General features: G+C 63.9%; 5 protein-coding genes across 5 annotated transcripts; all 5 read right to left on the bottom strand.

Annotated features, from left to right (window-relative positions):
* Nucleotides 1–516: 516 nt before the first annotated feature.
* Nucleotides 517–2,553, bottom strand: LMJF_01_0830 (metallo-peptidase, Clan MA(E), Family M3; the record flags this gene model as incomplete). The annotated part of the gene is made up of 1 exon (XM_003721557.1): nt 517–2,553. One exon carries the CDS (start codon nt 2,551–2,553, stop codon nt 517–519), a length of 2,037 nt encoding a protein of 678 aa, XP_003721605.1.
* A 2,940-nt stretch (nt 2,554–5,493) lies between these two features.
* On the bottom strand, nt 5,494–8,973 carry LMJF_01_0820 (potassium channel subunit-like protein; the record flags this gene model as incomplete). The annotated part of the gene is made up of 1 exon (XM_003721556.1): nt 5,494–8,973. The coding sequence occupies one exon, from the start codon at nt 8,971–8,973 to the stop codon at nt 5,494–5,496; it is 3,480 nt and encodes a 1,159-aa protein (XP_003721604.1).
* A 1,807-nt stretch (nt 8,974–10,780) lies between these two features.
* On the bottom strand, nt 10,781–13,834 carry LMJF_01_0810 (putative calcium/potassium channel (CAKC); the record flags this gene model as incomplete). Its single annotated transcript, XM_003721555.1, has 1 exon — nt 10,781–13,834. The coding sequence occupies one exon, from the start codon at nt 13,832–13,834 to the stop codon at nt 10,781–10,783; it is 3,054 nt and encodes a 1,017-aa protein (XP_003721603.1).
* A 1,486-nt stretch (nt 13,835–15,320) lies between these two features.
* Nucleotides 15,321–16,850, bottom strand: LMJF_01_0800 (conserved hypothetical protein; the record flags this gene model as incomplete). The annotated part of the gene is made up of 1 exon (XM_003721554.1): nt 15,321–16,850. The coding sequence occupies one exon, from the start codon at nt 16,848–16,850 to the stop codon at nt 15,321–15,323; it is 1,530 nt and encodes a 509-aa protein (XP_003721602.1).
* Nucleotides 16,851–19,028: 2,178 nt separating this feature from the next.
* LMJF_01_0790 (conserved hypothetical protein) lies at nt 19,029–20,615 on the bottom strand (the record flags this gene model as incomplete). The annotated part of the gene is made up of 1 exon (XM_003721553.1): nt 19,029–20,615. The coding sequence occupies one exon, from the start codon at nt 20,613–20,615 to the stop codon at nt 19,029–19,031; it is 1,587 nt and encodes a 528-aa protein (XP_003721601.1).
* Between the last annotated feature and the right edge of the window lie 768 nt (nt 20,616–21,383).

Below are 21,383 nucleotides of genomic sequence, written 5' to 3'. Positions count from 1 at the left end.
TCGGAAAGCACAAAGTACAAGACGAGCCCATCGCCGAGACGCTTCGATAGTGGGGGGTGCGCTTGTCGCTGGCCGGGCCGCGCACACTCCACTGCGCGCCTCTCGGGATATGTCTCCGAATACGACCCGCATCGCCGCGCAAAAGCGTCCGATCACCGAACGAGTACATGGGTGATGGCGCGGCCCGTGACCACGAGCGGCGGCGGGGTAGCACATACATGAAAAGTGGCCCAGGCCCCCCACCCTGATCACGCCGCTGCCAAGGGTCTGTCTTCCAAAGCCAGCGCCGCGCTTGCCCATCTCGCGAGGCGCGTTTTCTGGCGCCAGGCCTCGCCCATCGCGGGGTATAGGGCCTGGGTGCCGTGCCGGGGTGGCCGGCTTTCATACTGGGCCCCAACCGTGCCGACGACGAGATCTTAACGGCGAACACGCGAGAGGCACGAATGACGTCAAAAAGAGAAAAACAAATCATAGATAAAGGCGGGGTTGCGCGCGCACATACGCACACCGACGGGACTATTCGTCCAGCAGGCCGTTGATGCGGAGGAACGCCTTCATGTTTGCCTTGCGGCCGGCAAACTTCTCGTACGCAACGTTCGCGTCCACTGAGTTGCCCACAGAGAGCACGCACGCACGCAGGTGGTCACCGTTCTCGCGCGTCAGCCCGCCGTTCTCCAGGAACCACTCGAACCCGTCGCAGTCCAGCACACGCGCCCACTGGTACACGTAGTAGTTCGAGGCATATCCGCCAGAGAAAGTGTGCATGAAGCACCCGCTGTGGTAGCGCGGCGGCGCTTCGGTCATCCCAACACCGAAGGACCTCATCGCCGCCTCCTCCATCTGTGCCGGTGGTAGAAAAGCCGTTTCCTCCGCAACCAGGTGCCAGCAGAGATCGAGGTACGCCGCCTTGACCACCTCAATGGTGTGGAAGCCGGCGCCGTTTGTCTCGGCCGCCTTCATGCGATCCACCAGTGCCTGCGGGATCGGCTCCTTGGTTTCGTAGTGAGGGGCGTAGTTCTTCAACACGGCGTCGTACATTGCCCAGTGCTCGTTGATCTGCGATGGAAACTCGAGGAAGTCGCGGGCGACACTTGTACCGGAAAGAGTCGAGCACTTGAGGTTGCTTAGCATGCCGTGCAGTCCGTGGCCGAACTCATGGAAGAGCGTCGTCACGTCACTGCGGCTCAGCAAGGTCGGCTTGCCTTCAGCCGGCTTCACAATGTTGAGCACATTGTACACGACCGGCTTCTGGCCAAGGAGGGGGCTCTGGCAAACATAGAAGGTCATCCACGCACCACCGCGCTTGCTTGCGCGCGCGTAGGGGTCAAGGCGGAAAATGGCAAGAGACCCACCCGTGCAGTCAAACATCTCAAACGACAGCACGTCGGGGTGGTACACCGGCAGATCCGTGCGCCGCCGCATCGTCACGCCGTACAGTTTCGCCGCCGTGTAGAACACGCCCCGCTCAAGCACGTTGTTTAGCTCAAAGTATGGCTTCGCCTCGTTCTCGTCGAGGTCGTGCCGCTGCTTGCGCACTCGCTCCGCGTAGTACCTCCAGTCCCAGGGCGCCAGCTCAAAGTCCCCACCCTCCTCGCGAATCATCTGCTTGATGTCAGCCGCTTCCTTCTTCGCCTTCGACGCCGCCGCATTGCCCATATCGTGCAGCAAGGCCTCCGCGGACGCCGGGTCGGCCATCTGGTTCTGCAGCTGGCACTCCGCAAAGCACTTCCTGCCGAGCAGCTTCGCCTTCTTCAGCCGCAGCTGCGCAATCTCCGCGATGATGGCGCTCGTGTCATTCTCGTCACCGCGTGCGGCGCGCTGCACGCTCGCCTCGAACAGGCGGCGGCGTGTCTCGCGGCTCCTCAGAGACGCTAGCAGTGGCTGCTGAGTCGTGTTCACGATAATCAATGCGTACTTTCCGGGGTGGCCGAGGCTCTCCGCCTCCATCTGAGCCGTCGCGATCTCGTCCTCGCTGAGGCCCTCCAGCTCGGCAACGTTATCCACGGCGAGCGAGGCGGTCTTGCGCGTGCCCATCACCTTCTTGGCAAAATCACTCTCGAGGGTAGCGAGGCGCTCATTTACCTGTTTCAGCTTCTCCTTGTCTGCGTCGTGAAGGCCGGCGCCGGCCTTGCGAAACTCCCTCTCGTAGTGTTCCACCAGCCGCAAGTCTTCACCAGCGAGACTGGCACGCTCGTCCCACACGGCCTTGATGCGGTTGTACAAGGCACCGTCGAGGTAGATCTTGTCTGTGTGGACGGAGAACTTTGGGGCGCAGGCCTGCTCGGGATTTTGCATCTCCGGGTTCGTGTGTGCAGAGCAGAGGTTTTGGAAGACAAGACGTGCGCGCTCAAGCTGCGCCCCGCTCCGCTCCAGTGCCACCACTGTGTTTTCAAGGGTGGGCGCGTCAGGGTTGGACTTGATCGCCTCGATCTCCGCCATCTGCTCCGCCATGCCCTGCTCGAAAGCGGGTGCGTAGTGCTCCATGGTGATCTGGTCAAAGGGCGGGTGTTGGTACTGCAGAGGGCTCTGCTGAAGCAGCGGGTTGGCGGACATGTTGGCGCGCTTGGCTGGATGGGCGGCGGTTGAAAGGGTGGGGGTTGCCGGGGGTGGGTTGTGGCGGCGGGGCGCTGGCCCCAGGGCGGGCAATTGAGGGGAAAGCAAAAGACACCCGCCGGCTTAGGAAACAAAGCCCCCTGCGCGGGAACGGGGGGAACTGGGGAAAATTGGGGTTTGTGGTGTTCCGTGCCGCTTGCTTTTGTTGGTGTTTCGTCTTTGGGCCGCCCTGTTTCCCGCTTCGCAGGGGCGGCGGGTCCCCCCCCGAAAAAAAAGGGCCACGGTTCCCAAAAGCCACCCGCGCCGGCCTTTTTTGCGCAAAGGCCGCCGCTTTCAACGGGGGCGGGTCTGCAAGGTGGTGGTGGTGGTGGGGTTCGCGCCTCCTTTTTTTTTTTTGCGTGCTCACTGGTGGGGGTCCCCGCCGCGTTCTGTTTTTACCCCGGCTGCGCCGAAATGCTTTGGCGGTGTGTGTGTGTAGGGGGGGGGGTGTGTGCCTCCGCGGGGGTCTTTGCTGGGGTGGGCTTTTAAGGTGGCGGTGGCCCCCGCGGGCTGGCCCTCGCCCCTTCAAGCCCTTGGGCCCCTTTTGGAAGCCCGAAGGTCCGGTTTTCCATGCCCGAGGTGCCTTCGGCCGCTCTGCCTGAAAGAAGCAAGGGTTGGATGCCCCCTTTGGGCCAGGTTCTCCCTGGTTTGATGCCCCTTGATGGTTTCAGAAAAACAAAACTAAAAAGAAAAAGAGGGTGTTTTTTTTTGGGGTGGATGCGCCGCGCCGGGTATGCTCATGTGTGCGGTGTGTGTGTTTGCCGGGGTTGCTTTTTGCCTGGGCGCGGGTGGCCCTCTTCGTTTCCTGTTCGCTGCGGGGGGGTGTTCGCGTTTTCGTTTTGGTTGGGTTTGGGGCCTGCGGGGCGGGGTCGCCTTCCCGCCCGCCAGGGGGGCCGGCCGCCGGGGTTTTGTTTGTGTGTTTGGTGAGGGCGTCTCGGCCCAAACCCACGCCACCTCACACAAGAAGAACCGCGCGCGAGGCGCCACCCCCCAAAAGCCCCTTTTCGCCGTGAGGCAGAAACCCAGCCCGGGCGATCTGGGGGCGTGGTGCGGTTGTGGGGGTTTCGGCTGTGGGCTTTTGCTCTCTTGGGTGTCGGGCCCCGGTCGGGTGCGCTCGCCCGCCGGCTTTCCGCCCCCGGGGCCGGGGCTCGTTCGTCTCCCCCCTTACTGCCGCCAGGTTCACCCATGGCAGGGTGCGGCGGTCCCCAGCCCTAAGCCCTTCGGCACCCCCACACCCCGGGGCCCGCCCCCAAGTTCCGGCGATGGCAGGGTCTCTTTCGTTTTTCCCGTTTCACGCACCTGGTTGCCACCCGTTTCCTTTGCAGAAAAAAGCTAGCTAAGGCGAGGGGGTGGGGGCAGGGGGCGGGCGTTTGTTTTTTTGAACCCCGCTTGCTTTGCCGGAAAAGGGGCGTGGGGTTCCCGGTTGGCGGGGGGGGGGAGGGGGGGGGGGCGCAGGCAGGCCGTATGAAGATCGACGCCCCCTCTGCCAGGATGCTTTTTTGTTGAAAATCACGCGCCTCTCAAGTGTTTCTGTCAGCCTCGTCGGGCTACCGGTGGGAGGGGCCTGTCTTTGTGCGATTTTGCGCCTTCGAAACGAGATCGCCTCGTTTCGGGTGGTGGTGGGGGCCGTGTGTGGGGGTTCTTTTTTCCGCCTTGGGGGTGGTCTCGCTGTGGCGGGCGGGTTTTTTCCGGCGGGGGCATGGTGTCTCTCTTCGCCGGCCCCCCTTTTTGTACCTCGTCGCTCGCGCACGGCGCCGTCTGGGCGCAGAACGCTGGCCCCTCGGCGAGAGGTGTGTGTGTGTGTGTGGTGGTGGTGGGGGGGGGGCGCTCTCGTCGAGGGTGCCTGGGTAAGGGTGGGGGGAGGGGGGCGCGCCATGGCGGCGCGTGGGTTTTTTGTTGGGCCACAGGCACTCCGGGCTGCCAGCCTGCTCCGTTCGTCTGCTCGTTGGGGCCTCTTGTGCCTCCGTTGCGCTGATCTCTCCATTCTGAAAGCCTGGCCGTTGTCGCTGGGCTGCCGGGGGTGGGTGCGCTTCCAAAGGTGTGCGGGGCGTGCGCGTGTGTGCCGCGGCGGTGCGTGGTGGTGGTGGTGGTAGGCGGGGGGAAAAGGGGGGAGGGCCAAGGTTTGGCGCAAGATAACTCGTTCTGCGCGTCGTCGCGTGAAATCTTCCCCTTTTCTCCATCGTGTCGATCGGTGCGCGCCGCGTCGAGGCCTGTGGGCGGCGGCGGCGGGGGGGGGGTGTCTCCCTTGGTTTCGCTTGGCGTGTCGTGCGCGGGGCGGGCCGGGGGGAGGTGGTGGTGGTGGTCGGATTGCGGGGGACCGCGCGCATCGCGGCCCCGTCCCTGGATCCCCGGGAAAAGGCGTGCCGCGTTTTCATCGATGGCGGCCACTTGCCCAGTCCGTGCGCGCGACCTCCAACTTCTCACGTCACCACCCCGCGGGGGATTCGAGAGCGCAACGGGGCGAACACTACCGAGCAGGGGCGCCGGCCCCCCCCCCCCCCTCACACCCACACACCCACACACACACACCTCTTCCCCAAGGCAGGCTTGTCACAGAGCCCGCGTTCCGCTGACGTGTGCTTCTCGAGGGGCAAGCCGGTCACACGCCGCACCCTCAGCGGTCGCCGTCGTAAATGCGGTGGTGGGGATACGTGATTGGGGCGAATATGGCTTGTGACGTCCTCGTCGCCGCCGCCCCGCTCACTCCCTGAATCGGGCGGCGGTGAAAAGGGCCACGCTGGGAACACCCGCCGGGTGTGCGCTGTGCCGGCCGACGGGGCGCCTTCATTTCGTTGGCCAGCGAAGACAACGAGACGGACGGTTGTGTGTGTGTGTGTGTGCGGGGGGGGGGATGGCACCGAAACAAGAACGAGCCGCCTTGGTGGGGAGGCCTGCCGCATCCTACGGGTCACACAGCTTGAGGCAGTAGATGAAGTCGTCGGGGTGCAGCGGGAAGGAAGGCGGCGGGTTGGTGATGATGTAGCGAAAGGAAACGCTGGTGTCGTCTCTGATCATCTCGTGGAAGCGGTGGATAGCGAGCGGCAGCAGGCCGCTGTCGATGCCGAACGACGTGGCGTCTTCGTAGACGGTCCACGCCGCGTCCGGCGCCATGACGGTGACGAGCAGCGACTCCGACTTGGACGACAGCAGCTGCTCTAGCACGTCGTGCAGCTCGGGAGTGAAGTACATTTCCTGCAGGCCTGTGTCGAGCATGTGGCGGCACACGACGCAGCCAGACATGAAGCTTGGCTCCAATACCCACTCCGCCGCCTTGACGTCCTTGCCGAGGGTCATGGCGGGCGCGAAAAGTGGCACCAGTTCGGCGTGATCGACCTCGACGACGATGGGGATGTCGGCGGCGCTGCCGTGCCTGTCCTCGCCGATGAGCTGGCGCACCAGCTGCATGACGAGCACGGAGAGCGAGTCGCCGTGTTCGTCGCAGCGATCGCCGGCGGAGAAGATGACGATGGCGGCCGCCTTGGTGACGTTGCAGCGGCGCAGGTCGGATGTGAAGAGGCCGCATCCCTGCACGACGATGAGGGAGCCGGTGACGTCCTCCTCTTCCCACATGTTGTTGAGGCTGTCGTAGTTGGTGTCGTTCGCGAGCAGCACGATGTTGCTGTCGGGATCGTGCTGGCGCACCGGGCGCATGATGTCGTAGTAGTCGGCCGCCTTGGCGGTGCGCGACTCGACGGCAGCCTCGCGCGACCAGTTGGTGCGTTCGTGTGCGCTGGAGAGATCGATGAAGACGTAGTGGTTGGCGAGGTGGCGCACGTCCGGCTCCACGCGCAGCACGCTGTGCGCGGCGGCGGCGGCGAACACCAGTGAGGACGGGCTTACCGTGGCCGGTACGCCTACCCTGGCGTCCACGCAAGCCGGGCGGCCGCGACCCACCGCGTCCAGCAGCACTGGCGACGCCAGCGCCCCAATCAGCGCGTCTTCGTCGTCGTCGTTGTCATCGTCTTCTGCGGCGATGGCGGCGCTGAGCACGAGGCTCGAGTCGTTGTGCGGCATCCGCGCCTCCGCAGCGCGCTCGCATGCCACGCGGTGCAGCCGCCGCGGCAGTTCCACCGCGCTGGCACCGATAACAGTTGCTGCTGTGGCTGGTGCTGGTGCCGCCGCTGGCTTCAGCGGCATCTGGCTGGCGCGCGCGGTTGGCGCGATAGTGGTGGTCGTGGTGCTGGAGTTCCAGACAGCGCCGGCGTCTTCTTTGGCGGGGATGGGCACGACCGTGACAGCGGTGGCCTGCACGCCGGCCGGCGGTGGTGAGCGGATGGCGGGTGCGCCGGCCGCGGCGCTGCTGGTGCTGCCGCGTGTGGCGTCGTTGACGATCTCGTCCACGATGTCCTGCGCGGCGCGGCGCACGTCGCAGATGACGATGAGCTTCTTCACGCCGACCAGCGAGCCGCGTGGTGCCAGCTCGACGACACTGTCGCCGTTTCCGCTGCTGCGCACGACACCGATGAGCGTTATATTCGTGCGGTACAGCAAGCGTGCCAGGCGGACGACGGTGTAGTGGCCCCGCTGCACCGGCGGCGGCGCCGCTACCGTGTCCACGTGCTGCGCGAGTGACGCCTCGTACGTGCTCATCCAGTCCGGCTCCGCACCGAGGCCCAGTTCGATGGTCGCGGCGCCGTAGGTGAGCATGGGGCGTTTGGGCGCCCACATCTTCCGCATCGCGCGCAAGCTCGCCGCGCTGCCACTGAGCCCGAGGAGGTCCTTGAAGTCGCGGAGCTCCCAGAGCGCCTCCGTCGTCATGGGGTCGAACATGCGCATGAGATTCGCGACAAGGGGTATCATGCCCGGCAGCACGCAGCCCAGCCCCAGCAGGTTGTGGTTCAGTCGCTCGAACTCCAGCACGATGGCGCGACTTGGCATCAAAGACTTTGTGTAGCGTGAGCGGTGCAGCAGGATGTACAGCGGAAGATCGGGGACGAGCGCGTTGACAGTCATGGTCTGCGCGGCCAGGTCGTAGTCGCTGTAGTAGCTGGAGTTGGTACCCGCACCCAAGAGGAACATGGCAGCGGCACCGCGCGCGTTGCAGCGATCGAGGTCCGTCGGGACCCCCGGATCGCCGACGAGGAGGTGCACAGCGCTGCGGTACTTGGGGGAGTTGAGCAACAGCAGCACCTGCGCGGACGGCTGCTCGCGGAGCAGCAGGACCACGCTCATGTTCAGGTAATGCCGGTCCTCGGCAAATATGTTCTTCAGCTGCATGCGCAGCTCGTTGTAGCCGAGGTGGCCGCATATCACGACGTGGTCTGTGCGCTTGAAACACGTGGTGTAGTACGCATAGGAGAGGTGGTACACGCCGAGGTCGGCCACGTATTGCAGGATGGGCACGAAGTAGCTGAAGCCGACACCAATGAAGATGATCATGAGAAGGCGGCCTTGCACCGTGAGCGGCGTCACGTCGCCGTAGCCGATGGACGAGAAGGACAGCAGCATCATGTAGACCATGTCGAAGTACTCGACAGGGTCGCCGCAGAAGCTCTCGACGGCCTGGAGGACGCCGACGCTGATGCCAACGACGGCGATGCACTGGGTCATGGAGCGCACCATCTCGAGTCGGTTCTCGGTGAAATAGACGCTGATCTGCGGGTAGTTCAGCAGCGACAGTAGGCTTTCGTGCAGCCACCACACGCGCAGGAACATGGGTGCGTAGACGTGCGTCCAGGCCCGGTCCAGCGTGAGGAGCGCGCCGAGCGCGAGCAGCAGCATCCAGCCGCTGCTGAGGTAGTTCATGAGCGAGCGCGCGTTGAGTACGTAGTTCCACTTCTTAGCCTCCACCGCCAGCAGCGAGGTCCAGCTGGCCATAAAGACGACGCTGAGCAGCACCTCGGCGATGAAGTAGCCGAGGCCCCAGTCAAACTCGCGCCAGTCCGCCGTGACGTGGGCGTTCTGCACGTGAAGGTAGATGCCGAAGGCGGCGGCCTCGAGGCCGACGTTGCACAAGAGCAGCAGGATAGACACGTGCGAGTAGCGCTGCTCGATGACGTCGAACAGCTTACGGAGGCTGTGGATGCCGAGGGTGGAGTGGTTGTAGTGATAGACCCATGGGCTGTGCAGCGCCTCGGGGGGGATGCCGGTGGAGGGGCGCAGGTCGACAACGTTGTTCTGCAGGTTGCGCAGCTGTGAGTGTATGGTGCCCTGCAGGTTTCGGAAACGGCCAAGTACCGTTGTCTGCACATCCTGGTCGAGGTTGACCATGAACACCTTCGTGTTGACGTGCACGTGGGCGTGGGTCGCGGCGGCGGATGCCTCGGCGGCTGGAATCGTCGTTGTGCTGGCGGTCGGGTCCTCGGCGGTGAAGCGCGCGGCGGCAGTGGGGGACGTCGCTGCGTCATCTGGCGCCGGCATCACCGGCGACGCGCCAGTCATCGACGACGACACCTGCCTCTTCTCTCGTGACGCCACGGCTACCAGGGAAGAACGCAGGCGTGTGTATGTCGAAAAGTGAAGATGCGCGAGGCAGCGGCGGACGGCCAGTGGGAGGGGGAGGGGGCAGCAGCCGACCCCGCAAGAGAAGAGGCACACACACACACACACACACAGAGAGAGAGAGAGAGAGAGAGAACGAGAGAGACGTCGATACAAGACACGCTGTGCGTGTCTGTCGCGTTGTTCGTGGCGCTGCTGCCAGAGGTGTGCAGACTTCTTTCTCGTGCCGCACACCCTCCCGCAGAGGGAGGGCGGAGGGGTTGACGAGAGTGTGCAACAAGAGAGAGAGAGAAAGAGAGAGAGAGAGGGCCAGATAGATACGCAACATTATGAAGGGCAGATATGAGTATCACCGACACCACCGCCGTCGCCACGACACAGGGAGAGGGGTGTGTGAAGAAGGGACGTTCATGTTGACCCAATTCATCGGTCACCTGGTAGCCTCCTCGAATTGTAACGTGTCTGTGTGTGTGTGTGTGTGCAGCGGCACTTGCACGGCCCTCTCTCTTCCCGCCTCCCTGAGTGCTTGCCATTTCTTGTTCATTATGATTATTCGTTGCGGTGTTGATGTCCATCGAAACGTGTACGGCCCAGAGGTCGCCGCCGATGCTTTAGGGCCCCTCTCCACCCCCCCCCCCCCCCCCAAACCTCCTGCGCCATCCTTCTAGCCCACCACACAGGGCGGTGGGGGACCGCAAGGCCCGGGTGGCCCACAGGACCGCAGGGCGCCACACTCGGAAGGTGCGCGGCCGAGCGAGAAGAAAAAGAACAAGAACAGCGCACAGGGATGCCTGTGGGGAAAGGTGGTTGTGAAAGGGGGAGGAGGGGAGGAGGAGGGGCGGTGCCGCGCACGTCTGCCCACGTCCTTCGCAACGAGGGACGTAAAGGTGTGCCTCTTCGAGAAGGAGCGCTTGCCGATTGGCTTCCCTGGCGTCCACGTCCGCGCGAGGCGTCGACGCGAACCACAAGCGGGCTGTCGGACCTCCGGGGGGGGGAGGTCAGCGCCTTGTAGCGTCGCTGCGTACTTCAGCGAGTGCCAGTGGCGCCACGCGATCACTGTGGTGGCCCGCCACGACAAGGATAGCCGGGTACTCGACGCCGACCACACCCTGAGAAGCGGGGCTGTACGGTCTTCACCACCGCGTGGGCTCCCTGCGCGTCTGGGTTGCCCTAGTCGAAGACCCACGCGTGACAAGTTGTGAAGCCGTAGAACGTAAACACACCCAGCACGCCGACCGGGCGCGCAACGCAGCGGGGGACGTCTGGTGCCATGTTCGAGGGGCAGCCCATGAGCAGGCCCACCGTTCGAGCAACCTCTAGTCGGCCTTGTGGCAGGGCTGGTCGACGCCGGAGGCATGAAGATACCACGCTGCAGCGGTGAGGTCGCCGAGGCAATGGTGCGCGATGACACGACGATCACGGCCGTACTTGCCGCCACCACCGCGGATGTTCGGAGTGGCGAGAACGCCGTCCATGTGCGGCAGGAGCATGAAACGACATCGGGATGAAGACCGGCACGAGGGCGATGCTGAAGGCTGCCTGTGGCCGTACAGCAGCAGTAGCAGCGGCGGAAGCCCCCCCCCCCCCCCCCCCCGTCTCGCTCAGCTTCCACAACTGTAAGTGCATGCGCACATACCGCGCACCTATGCGCACGCACCAACTCGATCCTCGCCTCAGTAGCCATCACTGCGTCACAGAGCTGCACACCTTGATGACGCTCCACTTCTGCGCGCCCGCCCGCGCGGCCCTACCCTGGCGTGATGTAGAAGAGCAGGTCCGTCTGCTGGTTCACTGGCAGCGCGCGCGGCGGGTTCGTGAGCACGAAGCGCTGGCCGTTGATGGACGGGTTGCGCACGTCGACGATGCGGCGCTGCAGAGCGATGGGCAGGTAGCCAAACTTGAGACAGTAGACGACGACGTCCTCGTAGGTCTGGAGCTCTGCCTGGAACAGCGACAGCGGCAGGCGCGCGAGCGCGGGCGTGTCGGGAGCGTGGCCGCTGATGAGCACATCCATGACGTCGATGAATTCCTCCATGAAGTAGGTGCGCTGCAGCGCGGGGAACAGCATGAGGCGGCTGACGGCGTTGCCGATGATGAAGTTTGGCTCGTACACAAAGTCGATCTCCGCCTTCGTGCGCAGGCGCAGGTCCTCGGCGTGCGGCGGGAACAGAGGCAGGTTGGCGAGGCCCTCGAGCTCCACGACGACGGGGAAGGCCGGGATGCCGTGCAGGATCTCGTTTATGGACAGCACGGTAAGCATGGACATGGCGCTGGTGGAGCCGGAGCGGCTGACGTCCCCGGCGTAGAAGACGCAGCAGCCGGCGCAGCGCTCAAGGTTGCAGCGGCGCAGGTCGGCGGTATTGAGGCCGCAGCCGCTGATGTACTTTACAGGGTTGGCGCTGTCCTGGCGGTGCACGCTCCAGTAGTAGTCGAGGTAGGGGCCGAAGCTGACGTCGTTGGTGAGCAGGACGATGTCGTTGGCGGGGTACGCCTGACGCACTGGCATTGTGACGTGGAAGATGTCGTGCGCGACGGCGGTGTTGACAGCCTCCTGCGCGTAGCGGCTGGACTCGTCCTTGGCCTTGGCGGAGGAGAGGTCGACGACGACGAAGTGGTTCTCGAGGTCGAAAGCGTCGTCGATACGCACCAGGGCCTCGCTGCGCACCGGAGGTGCGCGCATGGAGCTCGGCGGCGACGGTGAGGCAGCGACAATGCTGCTCCTCGCGTCAAACTCGTCGCCGCTGCTGCCCTCAGCGGCGATGGAGCTGCCGCTGGGATGCAACGAGACTACGCTGGGGAAGGCACGCGCCAGGCCGTTGCCGTTCTCTAGCGCTGCTGCCGCAGCGTGTGGTCGCACCGGCTGCGTTCTCTGCGAGTCGGTTGTCGTGGCCGTTGGCGTCGCGGGCCGCGACGCGCTGACGTGTGCGGTCTGCCGCGGCCACCGGTCCCCACGTTGCTTTGGCGCACCGTTGCGGTCTTCGACATCGCCATCGACACCGCTACTACTACTGCTGCTGCTGCTGCGGAGGTGGACGAGGAAGCGAGACCTTGCGCGTCGCCGCTTCGCACGGTCGTGCTCATCAGGATCGGGCGCCGCAAGCATCTCCTCGCCAAAGGTCTGCTCGTGGTCTCGCGCGATGGCGTCGGTGGCGTCCTGTGCCACCTTCATCGTCTTCGCGATCAGGATGAGCTTCTTCGCGTTTGGAACGAGCTCGCGAGGGTTGAGCTGGACGACGCTGCGCGCGTTGAGGATGCCGATGAGCGTGACGTCCTTCTCAAAAAAGGATCGTGCCAGCACGCGGAACTCGCGCCCGCGCAGCGCGTCCGGAATCTCTAGCCCGTACATGTCGTTGCGCAGCGAGTACTCGTACTGCTCCACCCAGTGCCGCGACAGCGTGATGTCGGACGGCAGCGACTCGTAGGTGCGCAGGAGGTTGACGATGAGCGGCACGACGCCGGGATGCGCCATGGACAGCCCCAACAGGTGGTGCAGTATGCGCTCCACCTCCAGCACGCTCGCCGCGTACGGGCTGATCTGCTTCACCGTGCAGTTGCGGTGCAGCAGCAGGTGCTGCGGCAGGTTCCGGTCGTACAGGCTCACCGCCACAGACTGCGCAATGATGGTGTAGTCCTGGTAGTAGGCGGTCGAGCGCGAGTCGCCGAACAGAAAAATGGCGTCGGCGTCGCGTGCCTTGGCGCGGTCCAGGTCCTTCGGCTTCGCGGGGTCGCCCACCATGAGCGTCACGCGGCCCTTCAGCCACGGTAGGTTCGCCGCCAGCCGCACCTCCGGCGAGTGCTCCTCCGGCGCCATGAGCACGATGCATGTGTCAAGGTACTTGCGCCAGCCCGCGTAGAAGTTCCTAAGCAGCAGCTCGACGGAGAGGTCGCTGAACTGCCCGCAGATGATCACATGCGGGTGCTTCCAGCCGCGGCGCAGCCACGACGCAGAGCCGCCGCCGCTGAAGGTGTTGTGGAGCTGGCTGCGTTCGGCAATCACAGAGAGTCGCTGGAACAATGGAAGGAAGAAGCAGATGCCAATGACGATGAACGCGATCATGAAGATGCGCGCTGGTGTCGTAAAGGCAGTGACGTCACCGAAGCCGATCGTGGCGAAGGCGACGATAATAAGATACAAGGAGTCGTACAAGTCCACGTACACCCCTGAGCAGGACTCCACGATCTGGTGCGTGCCAACGCATGTGCACATGACCGCAAACAGCCGAATAAAGTAGCGGACCATCTCTCGCCACATCTCCGGAGTGTGGCGTGCGATCTGCGGGTAGTCGATGAGCACGCTGAGGCAGTCACAAAGCCACCACACGCGGAGGTACATGGGCACCCAGACGGAGCGCCAGCTCGAGTCCTTGAGCGCGCCGATGCCGATCACGATCATGGGAATGCTCGTCATGGCGTTCACCAGCGACAGCCACGAGATGAGGTATGCCTTCTTGTCCGGCTCGAAGAAGAACAGCCCGACCCACGCCAAAAAGAAAATGATGCTCAGCACCAACTCGACGATGAAGACCGGCAGGCCCCACGCGAACTCGGTCACCGACGTTGCAGCAGTCACCTGCGATGTCCACACATAGAAGGCAACGGAGACGACCTCCATGGTGGTGTGCGTGAGCAGGCCGAAGATCGACACGTTGGTGTGGCGCTGGTCGAGGAACTCAACGAAGTTACGCAGCGAGTGGAAGCGCTGCTCCGGGTGTGCGTAGTGCTTGTCCATGAATACCTGTGGTCGGTCGCTGCGGCGCCCCAGCCGCATCCGCACAGGCCACAACGACATGCGCTTGTCCATGATAGCGACCTTGGACTTCGAGCGAGACGCGTGCTTGTGGACTGGGAGCGTGGAGGTGTGGAGAGGGGCGGCGTCGTCAGCGCACACCAGCACGCAGGTGGAGAGAGTCACCGTGTTACACTTAGACGACGACTTGATTACTCACAGACACCCCCCGTCCGTCCCGAGGGACACGGACTCAGAGAGCTGACGACGACGACGCTGGCGAGGGTCGGCGGTGCAGTGCACGAGCGGTGCAGGGGCGCCCCGATGGCCGAACCGGAGGAGGGAACAGGCAGGCAAACTCGAGAGGAGCTGCTCGCCCTCACCAGCCGTGTCAGAGGGTGAGACCAACGACGACAGACGCCAGCGGAGAGAATAGGAAGGGGAAAGACACGAACGCCCCCAATACAAAACAGAAGACCCGCACGCGGGTTGACGCCGCCGTACGCGAGCACGACGAGGCTCCGTCTCACGACGTCCCCTCTTCTCCACCCCACCCCCCGGGCGTAGGAGAAGCGAGCGGGTCCGAGGCCCGGGGCGCGTACCCAAGACGGAGACAGACAAGAGCGAAAAAAAAAAAACAGGGGAGGGGGAGGACAACGCCGCAGGTAAGCCGAAAACGTCGCCCGACGTGATACGCCAGTCAAGTGAAGAGTGAGAGGAGAGAAACTGCGGGGGAGGACTGCAAGGTTGGCGATGGTACCGAGTGTACGTGTACGTGTATGTATGTATGTATGTATGTGTGTGTGTGTGTGTCACATGAGGAAAGCCAGACAGACACACACGCGCACCCGCACAGCAGAGAGAGAGAGAGAGAAAGGGGGGTGGGGGAGATGGCCGTGGTGGTGGTGTCCAGAGAGCGAGAGCCGCAACGCAACAAAACAAAAAGAGCGTGATGACAGGAACGTACAGAGAAGCGCGCGCGAACACACCCATAAAAGGACGCACTGGTAATCACGCTTACGAAGTTAAGAGCCTCGAATCGCTGCACCCGTGAGAGCGCGCACACACGCATGCGTGCACCCATGCAGTGACCGTGTATATCCACGCGTATGTATACATATATATATATATATGTGTGTGTGTGTGTGTTGTGTGGACGACAATCATGACAGTGACGTCGACGACAGCGCGCACAGGCGTATGCACCGTAGGATGGCCGCAGCAGGCAAGAAAGAGGAGGAGGAGGAGGAGGAGTGGAGCTGCAGCAATCGTGCTTGTCTGTGTGCGGCATAAGACACATGGTGGAGGGAAGGAGAGGTGGCCAGAGCGGCTGCGCGGCTTGGGGCGGAGCGGGGCCTGGATACACGTGCGCCGTCGCGCGCGTGAGGTGACGGTCGCGAGGGTGTCCGTGTTCGCTTGTGTACAAGTGCGTTACTCAATGTGCCATTCGGCAAGAAGAAGAGCAAGGCGTGCCGACAGGACCTCTCGTACGATGCCGGCCGCGCACCACACATCATCGTCGCCACCACCGCCTTTCTCTCTCCGGCACGGGCATGCGTGACTACCGCGGTTGGTGTTGGAGCGGTGCCGTCGTTGACAGCTTCGTCGACGCCGTCTTCTTTCGGGTCGACAGTATCGACTGCCGCTGTTTCGGCGGCGACGCGTCGTCTGCAGACGCCACAGCCGCGGCCGTGGCACACGGTGCTGCAGACATCGCCGAGTCCTGGCCGGGGCAGCGATCATGGGCACTGCTGATGGCGTCTTTCGCCGTCGGCGTAGTAGCGTGCCGCGAGGGCGGTGATGTCGACAAAAATGGCTGCCGCGTCGGACTGCCGTCTCTCTCCCTCTGCGCTGCTGACGTCTCCTTCGCGGGTGCCGGTCGCAGCATTCCGACCGCGTCCGCCTCCAAGACGACGTTCTCCACGGACTGCTTCGATATCATGTCGTAGCTGCTGTGCAGCGCGTAGTGCCCCTGCACGCGCAGGAGGTCGCCCTCCTGCACCTTGAAGAGGAGCGGCGCAGTGGCGGGAGGACAGGGTGCTGCCGCGCTGCCCGCGCCATCGTCATCGCCGTAGCAGTGGTACGGCTGCCAGGCGACGTAGCGGACCAGGAGGTGCGACCGGTACATCTTCAGCTGACCAGGGCGGCGCTCCCGGTACCCGTGCGCCTCTAGCACAAACTGCAGGACGCGCGGCCCCGCAGCAGGACTATCAGATGCGGAAGCAGGGGTGGCCCCGCGCAGGGTCCCGACTTCCACTGGGCCGCGCACGGTGCCGACGCAGCTCACAAACGATATGCCAGTGCCGAGCCCCCGTCCGCTGTGCCGCCACGCCCGCTCCACCGCCTCGTCGACCTGCATCAAGCGCCCGGTCAGCACCGCGCTGGGGTAGGCGCTGGCCGCATCGACGGCGAGCACCGCTGTGGCAGCGGTGCCGCCGCCATCGCGCAGCTGCCTCACGCGTGCCTGCACGCGGGCAAGCTCCTGCTGTAGCCGCGCGTTGCGCGCGGCGATCTGCGCTCGCGCCACCTCGGTCGCAGACGCAACTTGCACACCGTGGCGAGTGGCGCGATGGCGGACAAGGTTTGGCTCACACAGGAAGCGCTTGCCACACTCGGGGCAGACGTGGCGCTCTCGCTGTGCAGGTGCTGGCGCAGACGGCGTCGGGGTTGTGACGCTAGCGGATGCGGCAGCCGCACCGGCAGACGCTGGCGATGGTGCTGCTAACCGAATGGACCTGCACCCGTTGCCGCTGGTACAGCACGCCCGCAAGCCAGAGGGTCGACGGTAGAGAAAGGGCAACGAGTGTGGCGCGGCGCTGAGGCGGCGCGAGTTGGTCAATGCGATGGCTGACAGCACCGCCACGGGTGCGAGTCTCGGCCTGTCGTGCCGATGTGACTCGACAACAGCGGCAGCGCTGCGCAGGGACACCGACGACGCTGTGGGCAAGGGCGGCGCAAGCGCCAAGCACCACCTCACCGCGGCCGATGGGATGGAAGCGGCACGCGACATGAGCAGGTCGGGGTGGCGGGAGAGGTGGATGTTTTGCAGAATGTATGAGGCACGCAGAAAGAAAGGTGGAGGAGGATGCATGGGCGGTGGCGCCTCCGGTCACGTGTGCCTTCGTGAGTTGAACCGACGTGCGTGCAGGAGAGGAGCGGGGAGGGGAAGCGGGTGAAGTATGACGAGGGCGGTGGCACATGGCATACATACACACACACACACACACACACATAGGCAGATTGGAGGTCTTCTTGCAGGCCTCCTGTTTTCTCTTCGCTGCCGTTGCGCCTGTCCGCACACCCGTCACAGCGCGAGGCACGACAACGTACTAGCTGCGGTACCCAACCATGCGTGCCACCGAGACCGACAACGCAGCATGACAGCCGAGGGTAGACAGTGGTACACACAGATATCTAACATCTATACATGTGCATGTACAGATAGACAGATAAATAGATACGTGGATGAGAGGGGGCGAAGAGGACGTGTCCACGCAATGGACGTCATCGCGGGGCAGTTCCTGGTCGTGGAGAGTCCGGAATGAAGGAGGGGGTGGGGAGGAAAGGTGTCCTTGGGGGCTGAGCAGCCTCACGTTCGTCTTGTCCCGTCCACACGCCTCCGCATCCCAATATCGCTTCTGGACTTGCCCCCTCGCCAAAGGCCAGATTGCAGCCGACAGCGAAGTGTGTGTGTGTGTAGTGGGTCAGTGGGCGTCATGTACGGCGGAGCGTGCCTACGCACGCACCCCCCGCTCCGTCCCTCACGCATGCGCATCGGACAGACACGAGCACGCTTGTGCGCCCCTGTGCCTCGTAGAGGAGGGGGCGCCGAGGAGACGAGGGCACGGGCAGACCCCCTCCCCAGCCAGAAGAAGTGTTCTCTCTCTAGAGGGAGAACTAGAAGGGAGAGCGCGCAGGCGACAGGAGACGCTGATGATCATGATGTTGACGTTGCTCTGAGTGACGGGTCGGCGCAGAGGCACACGGGGGCCGTTGAGAAGTACACACGCCGGCGCGGAGCGCGTAGGGGGTGGGGGCGGAGGGAAGATAGAGAGGAAGGAGCACACGCACCGGGCCCTCCTCCCTTCCTCCCTGCCCATACGCAAAACTGAGGCACCCCTACGGCGGAGAGCAGAAACTCTCGTGCGGGCCTGCGTGTGGATGCCTTCGCGCCTCCCGCTTTGCCCTTGCGGGTCTCCACCAGCGTCTTCGCACAGGCACGGGACGCCACCCTCAGGGAGAAGAGGGCTACGCCGCTGCTGCCGCTGCCCTCGACGACGCGCTCGATGGCGTCTGCTTGTCACCGTCGCCGTTGCCCTTGACGCGCTTGGATGCTGTGTTCTGCTGGTACGTGCACACTGCGTCGTACAACGCCTTGGCGAGGAAGAGCACCAGGCCAACACGGATCGCGATGGTGAAGGGGCAGACCATGTTGCCTTCACGTGTCTGCGCGCGTGTGTACCAAACTCGTGGTCGTGCTTGTGATAAATCACGGCAGCTTAGGGAGAGGGAAGAAGAAAGAGAGAGAGAGAGAGAGTCGGCTGATCAGCCGGAGTTGTGCCAAGAGCGGAGGAGATGAGTGTCGAAGCCAGAGGCGAAACACACGCACGCATGCAGGACGACACACACAGAGAGAGAGAGAGAGAGAGAGAGAGGTGAGGGAGAAAGGGGCGATGGTGGGCAACGACGTTGCAGGTACGCGGCGCATGTGCGTTGCACGTTGGCGTGCTCTATGGGGCTGGTGCGCGGGCGACCAGCAGCAGCGGCAGCAGCACACACTTCGAGAATATGCACATGTGTGTCCGAGGGTTCCCCCTCCCTCACTGCCACTGCAGCCTCCCCCCGTCCTCTCGCCTGATGGAGCGGGGGAGTGGGGTGGGGTGCGGAGAGCGGAGGATCACACCCTTCGTACATCCTCCTCTTCCCCGTGTGTCCGCACGATATCGACCACCGCCGCCGTCGTTGCCGCGACTGTCCGGCAGTAACCCCGCAGAAGTGAGGAGGTTGTGCCCTGCCCTTATCAGGGTTACCTCACCACCCCCTTCTTGCTTCTTGATGGCGCTTGGCTGCACGACCGGCATCTGCACACCCCGACCCAAAATCAGGACAACGCCGCACGGAACCCAAAGCAGCGTCACAGACCACGAGAGAAAGAGAAAAGGAAGGAAGCACGGGAGAGAGAGAGAGCAGCGGGGCAGGCACACGTGTGCGCATGCGCATGATGATGTCCCTCCCCCCCCCACCCACACCCCACAAGGTGCCAACAGTCCTATCCGTGGTGTATTTCGCCACTGTCGGCACCCTGGCCATACGCCATGGTGATCTGCCGAGTGCGCCACGCTTCGCGCGGGCGGTCCCGCTGCGACAGGAAGCTGTCCTTCGCCCACAAGAGGCGCATCTGCTCGCCGCGCTTCACCGGATCTGCCTTGCGCCGCAGCGTGCGCCCCTCCGGGTCGAGGTAGGACACCTGCCCCCCCACAGTGCTGCACGAGCTCGGTCGAGGGCACTGGTAGTAGTTGTGGTAGCTCCCGAGGCTTGCGGCCGGCGCGGCGCCTGTGAGGACTGTCGTCGACGCCGACGACGATGATGTGCGAGGGACGCGTGCCATCGCGACCAACGTGCCGGTTCCCGGTGGCGTACGCGTTGTGGGAAAGAAACGGAAGCGCTGATCGCCCGTCGCGTCGAAGACGATGTTCGCCGCACGACGGTGATGGGCGGCCATGACCGTCACCTGCGCGTCACCAGAGGCAGCCGCCCCTGTGCCAACAGCATCGCCGTCACTACGTATGCGTTCCGCGTGTGGCACGGCCGCAGCAGAGCTGCGCCGCCGCTGCGGCTGCTTTCCAGCTCTCTCGCCCGGTGCTCCTCTCAAACTTGATGCCTTCACTTGAGAGGCGTGTGGCGTGTCACGGCTGTGGCCGGGTAGTGTCCCGGAAGCGTGCGCCGCTGGTGAGACAGGCGGCTGCCGTTGCTGTTGCGCGTGAGGGGCGCTGGAAGAGGGCCGCAAGCACAGCTTTTCCAGCTCCCGCTCGCGCAGCTGGATGTAGCGCTGCAGGCGCAACGACGGCTCGAGGCGTTGAAGAAGGCCGCTGGACTCGGTCGGGTAATCCTCCTGCTGTTGCTGCTGCTGAGGTGGCGATACTGGTGGCGGGGTGATGGCTGCGCCGTGGGTGTTGTGGTAGTACACCGCCCCATGCCCCTCTTCAAGCGTATCTTCCTGCACGACGCGCCGCGAGGGGTACGCTGCGGACGGAGTCGGTGTCGTATCGCGGTGTCTGGCAGCTACATTGCCATCCTCATCGTCCTGGTTCACAGCAAGCTGCGCAAAGACGCGCTCGATGTCGTACCAGGAGGGGTTCGGGTATCCGGCTTCCGCCAACGCTGCTCGTACTCTCGCGACATCTGCGTCGCTATGGTGAGGGGCGCGGGCGCTACCAGGCGGCGTGGCTGTGGACGCTGTGGTGCCGCGCCGCTGCTGTGGCAGTTGGCGTAGTCCTTGGTCGGAGAATGACGAAGCTGCGGCAGCTGGGGTGGTATGCCTTACCGCGCTGTCGGAACCTTCCGTGTCCACGCGCGAGTCATGCTCTGAGCGGTGGTGGGACGACGCAGGGGCAGTGGCGCGAGCAACTGCGGTGCCCTTCATGCCACCGCGACGTGCATCTACAACGCTATCGGCGCTGTTGCTGCTGTTCGTCGCTGCTGTCGCTGGTGCTGCGGGAACACCGCTCGCACCCCGCGTGCTAGCCTGTAGCGGCCCGTGCATACGCACAGAGTGGGTAGATGACGACGACGTCGATCCTGCAGAGGCGGCGCCGGCGGCCGCGGTGTGGCGAGATGGCACCGTATGCGTGAACATGCGCGACGGAGGGAGCCGTGTGTGTGTGTGTGTGCGGTTGGTCGGCAGTGCACGCGTATCAACCACAAAGGAAGAGGGCAAGAGACGGAGTTCGGCACGACAGCCGCTGCTGATGATGATGAGGTGGGTCTTCTGTATGTGTCTATGCTGTTTTGTGGTCGCGCATGTATATATATATATGTGTGTGTGCGTGTGCGTGCGCGCACGTCTCTGTCACCCCGCCGGAGCGTCAACAGCGGTGCTGCAAGCGCGTGCCTGAGAGACAGGGGGAAGACTTGCAAGCCAACCGGCAGGGAGAGACCCGTCAGCGGAGTTAGAGAAGGTGATACAGAGTTATGCGAAGATGAATGGAAATGAGCGGAAAGAGAGAGGGAGGGGGGCCATTCCTGCCATGGCAAAAACGGGCCCGCCACTCCATCCTTCCGGCGCCCCGCCCCCCCCCCCCTCTCTTTCCGCCCCGTGCTGCTCAAAAACACGTCGCAGTTGCAGCGTGAGAGGCGCACTGAAGCGAGAGGGAGGTCTGTAAGTATATATATATATATGTGTGTGTGTGCATGTACAAGCACACAAGTTGACCCCGTATCTGTACCGAAGGTCGATGTGTGTGTGTGTGTGTGTGTTTTCCTTCCGTTTAGACAGGCCGACAGGGGCACACAGTTACCACAAGGGAGGGCCGGTGCGTGGGTGTAAAGTGGGCGTGTCCGTGAGACATGGAGGGCATACATATATGTATATATATATATATACACACACCGGTGCATGACGCAG

The sequence above is a fragment of the Leishmania major genome, chromosome 1, assembly GCF_000002725.2.
Source record: "Leishmania major strain Friedlin complete genome, chromosome 1".
NCBI lineage: Eukaryota > Euglenozoa > Kinetoplastea > Trypanosomatida > Trypanosomatidae > Leishmania > Leishmania major.
This window is presented reverse-complemented; position numbering and strand designations above follow the sequence as displayed.